Source organism: Talpa occidentalis, unplaced genomic scaffold, assembly GCF_014898055.3.
Source record: "Talpa occidentalis isolate TD23 unplaced genomic scaffold, MPIMG_talOcc4v2.1 talOcc4.10, whole genome shotgun sequence".
Taxonomy (NCBI): Eukaryota; Metazoa; Chordata; class Mammalia; order Eulipotyphla; family Talpidae; genus Talpa; species Talpa occidentalis.
The window spans coordinates 31,540,827-31,553,765 of NW_023600993.1; the positions used below are offsets into that span (position 1 = coordinate 31,540,827).

A 12,939-nucleotide genomic window follows, 5' to 3' on the forward strand; every position below is an offset into this window, starting at 1 on the left:
AGCAAATTTGTGTCACAGTGGAAGTGGTTATGTGATGTGATCTTTAAGCTCCTACCAAGAGAGTCAACAGAGAAATGGCAGTAGGATTGTAACTGTAGGTCCTGCTTTCACAATTTTCCTCCAATAGGCTTTACTGGTGATAGTGCAAAGACACTTTGGTTCTTCTTTTCCCAGACTTTCTTTCTGGGGTTGCTTGATAAAGGTTTTGGATATTCTACCTTCAGGATGCTCTTTGAACCCAGTTTTATTTCCATATCTCTAGGTCTCAGCCCCAGTCCAGGAACAGGACATGCACTTGGAGGAGACAACAGTCTTGGGCGGAACGAAGACCTCTCCTTCTTCACTCCTCAGCAAGGGTTCAGCCCCTGGAACCCACCTGATGCTTCCTCATGGCCCAGGAGCACACTGCCTCCCCAATGGGCACTCAGGTACTCACCTCCCCAGCTCTTGCCTCAAGTCATGCCTCCCTTTTCTTTGGAATCCTCTATTGCACTGACTTCTAGTGACTTTGTTCTTTTTGCTTAATCTCCAATCCTTCATGTGTTTGTCAAGCACCTGTCATGAGAAGTTACTGTTGGGAACCAGAGAGAGATGTCATTTCTGCTTTCAGATAATTTATCTAGTTAGAAAGTCAATCATAATTGCAAGAAAAGGCAACTGCATTTTAAATACATCTTATGTATTTTAAGATACATAAGAGAGATATTTGCCCCCAGGCATTTGATGCTGTCAAAGTGAGTAACATGACTTTGTAACTGGTGAGTAAGTTAATTGTGGAGTAGATGGGGCAGGGACTGCATCACTGAGGACTTAGCAATGGAATTAGATGTTGAAAAATGGGGGAGAAAGTGATATGTACTAGAGCAGATGATTTAAGCAAAACTATAAGTGGGAGTTCATTGGCCCTCATGTGTGGGGTCAGCAAGGATCATTTGGGAGCTTAGGGTCTCCTTGTGCAGGGTCTGCCATTACCCAACCTGGGATCTTAGGAGACCAAGCAGCAGCTACTGTGCTTCAATGGTCAGGCATCAGGTAAGCTTGGTTCTCTGTCTTTGCTGAGTACCCAAGTATATGGCCCAGGCATAGCTAGAGCTCTTCCTCAGGACTCTGGGTCAGTCTGAGACTGCTTTTTTTTTTTTTTTCTTTAAGATTTATTTATTTATTTATTTTATTTATACAACACTGGGTACAGTCAGAAGCGCGGGAGGGTGAGAGAATTCACCAGAGTCAGAGCGGGGAGCAGAGCAGGCAGAAGGACCGAAGTACACTGCTGAGGGGAGCAGCGGGCGACAGGAGAGGTCTGCACACCATGTGGGACCCTCCTCCGGTGGCCGGGAAGCAGCCGGGGAACGAACCGGCGCTGCAGAGGCTGCGGGCAGCTTCGCAACCCAGCGCTCAACCGCTGCGCCACCGGGGAGGCCCTGAGACTGCTTTTGTCTCAGCCTGCAGCCTTCCACCCTGATGCTGTATTAGAAACAGTATTTCAGAAAATTAATCTGGCACATGTGAGCACTGTGTATTGACTAGGGAAACCAGTGACCAGGAACCTCAGTAAGGGGCTGGCACTGGAGCCTAGATGTGAGCTGGTTGTTGTCTGAATGGGGTTCAGTGAAATGGAAGAGTGATAGGGCCTCCCCGGTGGCGCAGCGGTTGAGCGCTGGGTTGCTAAGCTGCCCGCAGCCTCTGCAGCGCCGGTTCGATCCCCGGCTGCTCCCCGGCCACAGGAGGAGGGTCCCACATGGCGCACATACCTCTCCTGCCGCCCGCTGCTCCCCTCAGCAGTGTACTTCGTCAGTCTGCCTGTTCTGTTCCCTGCTCTGGCTCTGGTGAATTCTCTCACCCTCCCACGCTTCTGACTGTACCCAGTGCTTGTATAAATAAATAAATAAACAAACAAACAAATAAATCTTTAAAAAAAAAAAAAAAAAGAAATGGAAGAGTAATATATGTGATAGAGGCTGTGAAGGAAGAGCCCATGAGACTACAGAGGAGGGGGAATTAGGGTTATGACCAATATCCAGAGTCATGGACAAAACTGGGAAAGTCAGGAAAGGAACACAATAAGTATGTGCATTTGAGACAGTGAATTGAAGGTATTGCAGGACACCCAGATGAAATGACCAATAGAGGTGTAGGGAGCTTGTGATAGCGGTGTAGGTAAACTGAGAAAATGAGAGCAGTGTTAGAGCAGTGAGCCTCAGCGTGACCTCCGACAGAAGAAAGGGAGCCTCTGAGATCAGAACGACTGGAGTCTCCATAATGCGAGTGCAGAAGGGAAAAAAACTGGGGAACAAGGGGCCAGATAGGTGAGGGAAAAATTGGACTGGGCTGGTGCTGGGGAAGCCATGGGAGAGAGAAAGTAGTGGGAAGTGTCGCTTCCTTGAGGCTGAAGGCTCCTCCTGAGAGAGGTTTGAGGACTGGGAGGACTCAGTTTGGCCAGGGACCGCTTGCAGTGCCCCCAGGGAAGTTCACAGCATGCCGGGTACTCTGTGAACAGGGATGAGAGTCAGAGTGTGCAGCTCCCTGGTTCTCCTGCACACACTCTGGGGACACAGACCTTACAGGAACAAGGACAGGGCTTGTCCCACTCACAGCTTTCTTTCCTCCCTCAGCTCACTGTGCTTCCCTAGCGCCTGCCCTTCCCCAAGCTGGGGACTTAGGAGACCAAGCAGCAGCTGCTGTGCCTCAGATGGTCAGGCCTCAGGTGAGCTTGGTTCTCTGTGTCTCTCCTGAGTTCCCAAGGCTGTGGCCTGGGCCTAGCTGCAGCTCTTCCTCAGGGCTGTGGGAAACGGGAGACTGCTCCTGTCTTAGCCTGCGGCCTTCCAGCCTTTCCAGCCTTTCCCTGGACTGGGTCCTGCCTGCTGAGTTCATGGACTCCATTTTTGCCTTGGACTTGTTCTTTACTCTGTCACATCCCAGCTTCTCTCCCTGCCCGAGTCCATTGCCCTCTGGGGCCCTTCCCCTGTGCCCTTGGTAGCCCTGATGACTCCGGCCTTCGGGCTGGGAATGTCCCTGAGCAGTAAAAGCTTGTCATTCCAGGTGTCTGCAGCATTCCAGTTCCTGTCTGTGGGCTGTTCTCAGAAGCAATGGAAAGGTCCAGCACTGAGTCAGAGTGCCTGGTACCAGAACATCATGCCAGAAAATTACCACAGCTTGGCCTTATTGGGTAACGATTTTGTTTCCCTGTAGAGTCTGCTTTCTCTACCTTTTTGTTGCTATATTCCTTATAGTTTTATTATGAAAAATTGAAAATATATACAAATAGTGAGAATAATATAATGACCTTTCTGTAGTCATCAATGAGCTTTTATTATTATCAGCATTCCCTTTATTATTGATTGACCTAGGATGGTTTAGATTTTATAGTTGTAGGGAAGAGAGCCACCCAGGTTATGTTAAGTAATGAGCAGTGATACTTACCATAATGTTAAAGGAATGGAAATGCTGTACACCAACCAACTAGACGACTTTGGGAATCAGGGCCTTCTGGAAACTGGGCCCTTGACCCAGGGCAGCTCAGAAGCCTCAGGAGCAAAAGCAAGTGAATTTTTGTGCCATTGTTGCTCCATGAATGTGACAAACTGTTCTCTTATTTTCTGTCCTCTCACTGCTACCCCATTTGCTTCACTCTGAATTTCCCGATAATCTTAATTCGACTTTTCCATTTACTCATACTTTGCTTTTTGTAGCTCCTGATAGTTTGGCTTCTCTCAATGCATCATTTCAGCTTGAACGCCCCTTCTTCATTTTGCCATTCTTTCTTTTGATTCAGAATTTACTTACCGAGACTTTAATGCTGGTACAGCCATAGAATATTTTCTCTGTTTGGGCAGAATTTTGGCCTCAGCAGTGGTTACTGCTATAGATAAACTACACTTGGTTCTAGTCCTGGCCCTGGTCTTACCACATGTGGTCTGTCAAGGGATGAATTAGGTTGCTTGGCACAAAGCTCAGTTGTTTCAGAGTCCCCTTTAGAAAGAGCAGAGTCCAGGCAATTTCCTTGAATGGACTGTTGTCAGGGAAGTTCTGTGATTGACAAGTCCAGGACAATAGCCTACTCTGGGGTCTCCTGTTTAAACATCTAGAATTTCTGCATACTAAAGTAGTGTGATGGTTTGTAGTCCTGGTCTACATTTTCACTCTTCGTGAAGGAACGTTTTCACTCTTAGTGGTTACGACTGTAGTTATTCTCCTGTCTCACAGCTTTTGTATTAAAAACATACAGAATATAAAAGCAAATATTCAGCTGTTTATTTTCCTTATAATTCCAGGTAACTAAGCTATCAGAGACATGTTTTAATATATTTAAAATTATTATTTTTTTTTTTTTTTTTTTTTAAGATTTATTATTTATTTATTTATACAAGCACTGGGTACAGTCAGAAGCGCGGGAGGGTGAGAGAATTCACCAGAGCCAGAGCGGGGAGCAGAGCAGGCAGAAGGACCGAAGGACACTGCTGAGGGGAGCAGCGGGCGGCAGGAGAGGTCTGCGCGCCATGTGGGATCCTCCGCCGGTGGCCGGGGAGCAGCCGGGGATCGAACCGGCGCTGCAGAGGCTGCGGGCAGCTTCGCAACCCAGCGCTCAACCACTGCGCCACCGGGGAGGCCCTAATATATTTAAAATTATTAATGCCGGGCCTACCCTGGTGGCGTAGCGGTTGAGTGCTGGGCTGCGAAGCTGCCCGCAGCTTCTGCAGCACCAGTTCGATCCCCGGCCGCCAGTGAGGGTCACACAAGGCGCGCAGACCTCTCCTGCCGTGCTCACTGCTCCCCTCAGCAGTATCCTCCGTCTGTCTGGCTGTTCTTCTCCCCATTCTGGCTCTGGTGAATTCTCTCACCCTCCCACGCTTCTGACTGTACCCAGTGCTTGTATAAATAAATAAATAAATCTTTTTAAAAAAATTATTGATGCCTTTCTCAATTCTGGGGAGTACAATATTGGCTGCTACAAATTCAGTGCTCTAGAGACGAAGGATTCCCACTTTTAGAGCTTTCCGCTCCCAATTCATACTTTTGCCTTAAACTGGGGGTTCCAAATCTTGTCACTATCTAGTCATTCTGAAATGCCTTCTCATACACTTTTTCTAATCATACCTTCATAATTAAAATGTCCTTTCAACCCTCATATTTGCTCCACAACGTTCCTCATATTTAACTTGAGATATGTGCTCCCTTCTTTTTCCTAAACATCTGAGACCTTGGAACCATAAAATGTGATTATTGGAAAGGGCCTCAGAGTTCATCATTTTACTGAGGAAGCAGCATCTAAGCAACTTCTGGAAGATAACACCATAATTCATAACCTGGTCTCTTGCCATCTAGTGGGCCTGCTCGCTGGGGTGTGTTGGCTGAATATTTGTCCTTGTAGCTCGTCTTCATCTGCTTCCTCTGACCTTCTTTCCCCTCTTTGTCTTTCTCTCTGTACAGTAAAATGAGCATTTTCCCATTGTTTTTCAATGTGTCCTCTGATTCCTTACTCATAATGTGAAGGTTTTTTTTTTTTTTTTTCAGATACAGAGAATCCTGATTATTCTGTGTTTTCAACAAGACAAGAAATGAGTTAAGAGTTGTTTCCTTCTTTTGGCAGCAGGTGAGAACAGGATGGAGAGGTCAGAATTTCCTTCCAAGCAGAACATTTCTAATGGATCAGCGTCATGTGATAGAACATCAGGAGGAGTCTATGGGGTGATTCCTGAAGAACCAGAGTCTAGAGATGCCTGTGAAGATGCTTTAGACAAGCAGGAAGGCCAGCCCTCAGATGAGGAAGGGAGCACTCTGGGAAGTGATTCCTTGGAAATAATACATGAGGATAAAAAATCCACAAAAGATGGATGGGATGAATATAAGGATCCTGTAGAACATCGAGATGTGTCCTCTAGTCCTACAGAACATCAAGAAGTTTTGAAGAGACAGAAATTCTATCAATGTGATGAATGTGGCAAAGCTTTCAATCGTAGTTCACACCTCATCGGTCATCAGAGAATCCACACTGGAGAGAAACCTTACGAATGTAATGAGTGTGGTAAGACCTTCACGCAGACCTCTCAGCTCATAGTTCATCTGAGAACCCACACAGGGGAAAAGCCCTATGAATGCGGAGAGTGTGGGAAGACCTATCGGCACAGCTCCCACCTCATTCAACACCAGAGACTCCATAATGGGGAGAAACCATATAAATGTAATGAATGTGGAAAAGCTTTCACTCAGAGTTTGCAGCTCATTGACCACCAGAGAACCCATACTGGGGAGAAACCATATGAATGCAATGAGTGTGGGGAGACCTTCATTCGGAGTAAAAGTCTTGTGCGACATCAGGTTCTTCACACTGGTGCAAAACCCTACAAGTGTAATGAGTGTGGGAAAGCTTTCTGTTCTAATAGAAATCTAACTGACCATCAGAGAATCCACACTGGAGAGAAGCCTTATGAGTGTAATGAGTGTGGCAAGGCCTTCAGTCGGAGTAAATGTCTTATTCGACATCAGAGCCTTCACACCGGAAAGAAACCGTATAAATGTAGCGAGTGTGGGAAAGCCTTTAATCAGAACTCTCAACTTGTTGACCATGAGCGGATTCATACTGGAGAGAAGCCTTTTGCATGTAATGAGTGTGGGAAGGCGTTCGGCCTGAGTAAATGTCTTATTCGACATCAGAGACTTCACACAGGTGAAAAGCCCTATAAATGCAATGAGTGTGGAAAATCCTTCAATCAAAACTCACACCTCATCATACACCAGAGAATTCATACTGGTGAGAAACCTTATGAATGTAATGAGTGTGGGAAGGTCTTCAGTTATAGCTCCAGTCTCATGGTCCACCAGAGAACCCACACTGGGGAAAAACCCTATAAATGCAATGACTGTGGGAAAGCCTTTAGCGACAGCTCACAACTCATTGTACACCAGAGAGTTCATACTGGAGAGAAACCTTATGAATGTATTGAGTGTGGCAAAGCCTTCAGTCAGCGTTCAACTTTTAATCACCACCAGCGAACTCACAGTGGAGAGAAGCACTCAGGTCTAACTCGGTGAGCGTCTTAAAGCATTCTCCAAGACAGAGAACAAGGAACTTTGAGTTCAGCTTTCTTTATAAGAAGGATGCTCACCCTGGTCTCCTCTTGGTACCACTAAATACATTACCCAAATTCTCTGTTGGGTCATGAAGGTTGGAGAATGCAGTCCTCACTAATGGGAAAGTAAGGACTACATACTTTCCTTATAGGTTACTTTTTTCCTTTAATGTGAAGAATACTTCTGTTTTTCTGCATCCTATGTTCAGATTCTATTTTCCTCATTTCATCCTGTTCCCATTCATAAGTCTTTCTAAAATGTTTGATTTCAGTCATTCTTTTCTCTTGATTGTGGCCCTCCTTTTCTACTTTTTAATCTCTGCTCTATTCTTGACTATTGTCACTTGTGTTTCCACCTCAAAAATTTTTTCTTCTTCCCAATCTTTTTTCCTCAGTACCTTAGATCCAGCACATATCTGAAATTCTTTCATTTTTTAAAATGGGTCTTTATTCCTCTTAAACTTCTTAAACATCAATTCATTTGATCTCAGTGCTATATTTGATCAAATTAGTTGGTGCTACAGTGTACAACTAAATTGCCTTGTAACTTATTCTCAACTTCCTGGGTAAGTGTATACTTTCAAAACAAGGTTTGTAGGTTCATTGAGACTGCATATGCTATTTCTTTTAGCCTATAGATAATTTCATATACTAGTTGTTTAATAAATAATTTTTTAAAACTCAGCTCTCCAATGATCCATCCTTAAATTGGGCACAAATCCCCTACATCTTCCCACTCCCTGACCATTACCAGCAGACTAGAACTTTCTAAAGATGGAAATGACATTGCATCATAGGAGAGCACGTGTAGTGGCCTCATGGATATCTTCTACATGTACTCCTGGAAGTTTTACTGCTGTTACTACTTTGCTGGTTCCTCATTATTATTCTATTGTGTTTAGGAAGTTTTCTCCTTTGTCTACTTTTAGGAGAAACAATATACTATAGTGGCTAAGAGTGTAGTTTTTGTGCCTGACACAGTAGATTCAAATTCTGGCCCCCCTACTTTCTTAGGTGTGTGACTGTGGGTGCTTCACTTGGCTCCTGTGTCTTACTTCTTCAGTGTCTGAAATGAAGCTACCTCATGGGACTGTGAGGATACAGTTAGTTATTAAGTGTAAGGTACTTAAAACTGCCTGGCACATTATTCACTCTTTAGTAGTGATTATTATATAAAGTTTTTATTAGGATGGTTGCTGATTTCTCTCATGATTTTATAATAATTTATTGATAATATGGTTCACATCCTTTATTCTTTTTGTAATTCATTTTGTTGACAAGTTTCCAAATAATTGAAATTTCCTTGCACTCCTGAATAAAATTGTTTGTGATTATTTTTTAAGTACAGAATAGATTGAATTTACTAGGGTTTTGCTGGCTTTGCAAAATGTATTTGGACAATTTTTCTTTTTTTAAGTTTCTAACTCTAAATTTTGGTATTATCTGGAAATTATCACTTTTATTGGAAGTACCTACCATTTTATAAAAAGCTCTTTTAGTCCTTTCTGTATATGTAATTAGAGCTCCTCCTGCATACATATTTTTACATTTTGATATCCTTTCAATTTTTCTTTTTAAAGATTTATTTATTTATACATACATGAACTGGGGTGATGGCCAGAGGTGCAGGGGGTGAGAGGATTCACCAGAGACAGAGCGGGGAACAGAACAGGCAGACCGATTGAAATACACTGCCGAGGGGAGCAGTGGGCGAGACAGAAGAGGTCTGCCATGCCATTTGGGTAACTCCCTGGCTGGGGATCGAACTTGTGCTACAGATGCTGTGGCTAGCTTCATAGTACTGTGCTTATTAACCCCTTGTGCCACCAGGGAGGCCCCCTTTCAATTTTTCTGTCATGATTTCCAGGTTTGTTTTGTTTCTCTTTATAATTCCCAATACATTTTTTTTGATAGGCCCTGTTACTACCACAATGTATGTATATATTTTATACTTTTATATTTTATATTTCCATTAACCCCATATATTGTTTTTTCCTCAATGATGAGGACTTTCTAGTCTTGATATTTGCCCCCAAATATGGAAAGTGGATCTTCCTTTAATCCTTTTGTGTCCAAGTCGATGCTGCTAAAACTGTTGAAAGTTAGATGGTTAGCTAACTGCATTACTAATTTGTGCATCAGCAGTGAGGAAATAAAGGAATGGTTCAGTGTTTTGCTAATCTGATTGAAAGCCTTCCACACAGGGACTACTTTTTGTATCTCGCTTTCCTTTAGGCTCAGCTCTCGTTCTGTGCCCTTTGTAGTCTCTTTCTGTGTTCTCTACATGCCAGGAATAGCTTTGTTGTAAAGGAATTGAATGTGGAAAAGTCTTCAGTCACAAATCAGACTTTCATCTTGCCTCAGCAACTTGAAACTGAGAACAGAATTTTTTTGAGATGAGTTTGAGAAAATATTCAATTGTACAAATCATTGTCCATCAGAGACTACACTTATAAGAGATCCTGTTTATGTGTTGTTCAGAAAGACTTGGTTGTCGTTTTTTTCTTATTTGACATCAGAAAATCTACATGGTTTTTCGAGTCCTATTTTGGGTTTTGGAAGGCAAAAAAACATTCATCCAAAGCTTCCATTCTACATTTCCGAAAGGTTCCTGAAATGTGTGCCAAAGAAAAGCTCTTAGTTATGGTGCATAGCTGCTTCTTCATCCATGAATCTACTGTGCAGAAAAAAAGATAACCATAAACAGTGTGAGAAACTCCCATTTTGTTTTTAGAAATCAGAATACCCAGGAGATAGATCCTGGTATCATATATGGTAGAGCTGGTAAGAGCTGAACCCTTCCCTTTTCTACACACAAAGAAAATACTGCACAGCTGTACTTTGTGTTCCCAATTCTGCTATTCAACTTTTAAATCCAGTTGGAAAGGTCAACAGATACAAAAACAGGATCTGTAGTCAGAAGACCCAGTCTAAGTCTGCAGTTGTGCGACCATAAACAAATCACTTCATATATCCAGGCTTTAGTTTCTTTATCTGGAAAACAAGAATAATATTATGCCATATGATTATTCTGAGGCTGAGGTTATTGATGCCAATAACACTTTTATAACTTGTAACTCCATCTACATTACAGAAAAAAAAATTTACTTTTATATTTTGCTTATTTTGTTATTTTTAAAGATTTTATTTATGCATACAAGAACTGGTGTATAGGTCAGAGTTGTAGGGGTGAGAGGATTCACCAGAGACAGAGTGGGGAGCAGAACAGGCAGATCTACTGAAATACACTGCTGAGGAGAGCAGCAGGTAAGACAGGAGAGGTCTGCTGCGCCATGTGGATTGCTCCCTGGCTGGGGCTTGAACTCATGCCACAGTGGCTGGCGATAGCTTGAAAGCGCTGGGATTTTAACCCCTGAGGCACTAGAGAGGCCCCACTTTTATACTTTTCTTATGTTTTGAGAGACATTGCCTCTAGCTCAGGTATAATTGTTTTCTTAGACCAAAGCCCTAGAAATAGAATTGCAAAGTCTGAGAGATTATTAGCATTAGACATTGTCTCTAAGGTGTATTTGTTACATCTTTCTTCCAAACAAATTCTATTGTGTAGCTAGTATCCAGTCTATGTCTCGCAGTACAAGTGAAGATTGGTAGGATGCCCCAATCAACATCCTGCCTAGTCTGTCAACTTTAGTAGTAGAAATGACTGAGACATGAACTGCAATTCAAGTATTCTCTTGGCAATGCAGGGACAATGGGGAAAATCCTTTTCTTGGGGTATAATTTCACTAGAAATCCAGAAGTGTCCAAGCCTTCTGCCATATATGAGAATATTTTCTGTTGAAGGGTCTATTTTAATTCTAAAATTTTTGAATTTAAAATTTACCTTCCTTGGATTTATTATTTTTTTTAACCATGGAATCTAATTCTTCAGAGTGTGCTGTACCCACCTCCCTATAATCTGAGTCATCTTTGTTTTACACCTCATCTTCTGTTTCTGTTACAATTCCAAATTCTGGAAAAGAAGCAGTGCTCTGGAGCTGTTTTACTCAAAGTATCTTTATACAAGTCTGCTTATGTCCCAATGAACATCCAGTCTAGAATCTGATGTTCCTTACTACAGTCGTGTACCTGTGACATCTGGAGCATGTTTTAGGGCCTAAATAATAACAGATTCTGCAGTGATGAACACCAGACTTGAGTTGGAGACACAGGGAGTCACCAATCTGGGGGAGGATCCTCAGGTGGCTTATATGAGAAAAAGTAATTTTTCCTGGGTAGCTGATTCTTTTTTTTTTTAAAGCAATTTTTAAAAAATTTATTTATTTATACAAGCACTGGGTACAGTTAGATGCACGGGAGGGTGAGAGAATTCACCAGAGCCAGAGCCAGGAACAGAACAGGCAGACTGGCGAAGTACACTGCTGAGGGGAGCAGCAGGCACGGCAGGAGTGGTCTGCACACCATGTGGGACCCTCGCCAGTGGCCGGGATCGAACCACTGCTGCAGAGGCCGCGGGCAGCCTTGCAACCCAGCACTCAACCACTGTGCCACCAGGAGAGGCCCCTGGGTAGCTGATTCTTAAAAACTGGCAGACTGGTGCTATATGGAGGTGTAACTTGGAAGAGGAAGAGGCTACAGTGGAAGGTGTCTGTGGCTGGGCAGCACACCTGCAGCAGGAAGGTGAGTGGGCGATTGCAGAGAGTGCAGGACTGCACCCAGCTACCCCAGCTGCCCCACCCCACGGAATGAAACTTTTAATATAAGGATAATTTCAGAAAGACTAAGGACTGAGAGCAAGAAATTCACTATTTTTTAAAAATTTTTTTAAAGATTGATTTATGCATACAAGAACTGGGGTGTAGGCCAGAGGTGCAAGGGTGAGGAGTGGGGGTGAGAGGATTCACCAGAGACAGAGTGGGGAACAGAACAGGCAGATGGACTGAAATACACTGCTGAGGGGAGCAGCGGAAGAGACAGGAGAGGTCTGCTCACCATGCGGGTCACCACACTGGCTGGGGATCAAACTCATGCTACAGTGGCTGCCAATAGCTTCATAGTGTTGAGACTTAACCCCTGGTGCCACCAGGGAGGCCCCAAGAAATTCACAATTTATAGTGAAAGTTTTCTTGACTCCTTTCATACCTGATAGCTAAGCATATCTTTGAACCTATGTGTGTGGGGTAGGGGGCTGGGAGGGAGGTAAGATCATGCCACTCCTCAGTCCTAAAACTCTCCAATGTTATATGGGATACATCCAAAGCTCTTTTGGCCTGTTAGTTCAAATCGTGTACCTGATTCAATCCAAGGCCTTTGCTCTTGATGTTCCAGATATACGGAAACTTCCCACAGATACACACATGCCTCAGTCGCCACTTCCTCTGCCCTTCCTCTCGTCTATAAAATACTACCCCGGTGTGCTCTTCCCCCTTACTCACTCCTACATTCTACATACTTGCTTTCCTGCCTTGACGGTAAGCCACATGGAGCAGGGCGTTCATTTTCTCTACCTCTATATGTCAGTGCCTAGAACAGTGACATCGTATACAATCAATAAGTATTTTTATATGCTGTAGATAAACGGTAGCTGGTCCTGGCTTTGCAGCTGAATGGCGCGAGATCTGGGGAAAGAAAGAGGACATTTCCACTCAGCAGCCAGAGCTAGGAGTGGGACTTCAGGGAGCCCCTGTTCGAGGAAGGGGAACTGTGGCCCAGCTGATTGGTTCTTCTTCCCGCTTACCCAGGGCCCGTGTCTAGTCCGCTCTTCGCACTGGCTGAACCCGCCGAGTCCTCTCAGTCGGCCAGGCTGGGCCCAAGCCGGCGGGGGCGGGCGGGGCGCCCGGCGGCGCGGAGGCGCGGGCCGGCGAGGGGCGGGCCGGCGCTGGCCTCCGGGGCACCGAGATGCGGGAGCCTC

General features: G+C 44.1%; 1 protein-coding gene across 5 annotated transcripts in view; it reads left to right on the forward strand.

Annotated features, from left to right (window-relative positions):
• Positions 1 to 10,062, forward strand: part of LOC119258935 (zinc finger protein with KRAB and SCAN domains 7-like) — a 12,610-nt gene extending 2,548 nt beyond the window's left edge. For 2 of the 5 annotated variants that reach the window (XM_037527383.2, XM_037527391.2), the window contains exons 3-6: positions 263 to 428; positions 2,613 to 2,704; positions 3,040 to 3,166; positions 5,588 to 10,061. In XM_037527383.2, coding sequence (XP_037383280.1) covers positions 263 to 428; positions 2,613 to 2,704; positions 3,040 to 3,166; positions 5,588 to 7,029 — 1,827 coding nt within the window. In that variant the 3' untranslated portion in view covers positions 7,030 to 10,061. Of the gene's footprint in view, positions 1 to 262; positions 429 to 2,612; positions 2,705 to 3,039; positions 3,167 to 5,511 lie in introns of all 5 variants that reach the window. The other 3 variants (XM_037527397.2, XM_037527412.1, XM_037527406.2) reach the window with 3 other exon arrangements.
• Positions 10,063 to 12,939: the final 2,877 nt, after the last annotated feature.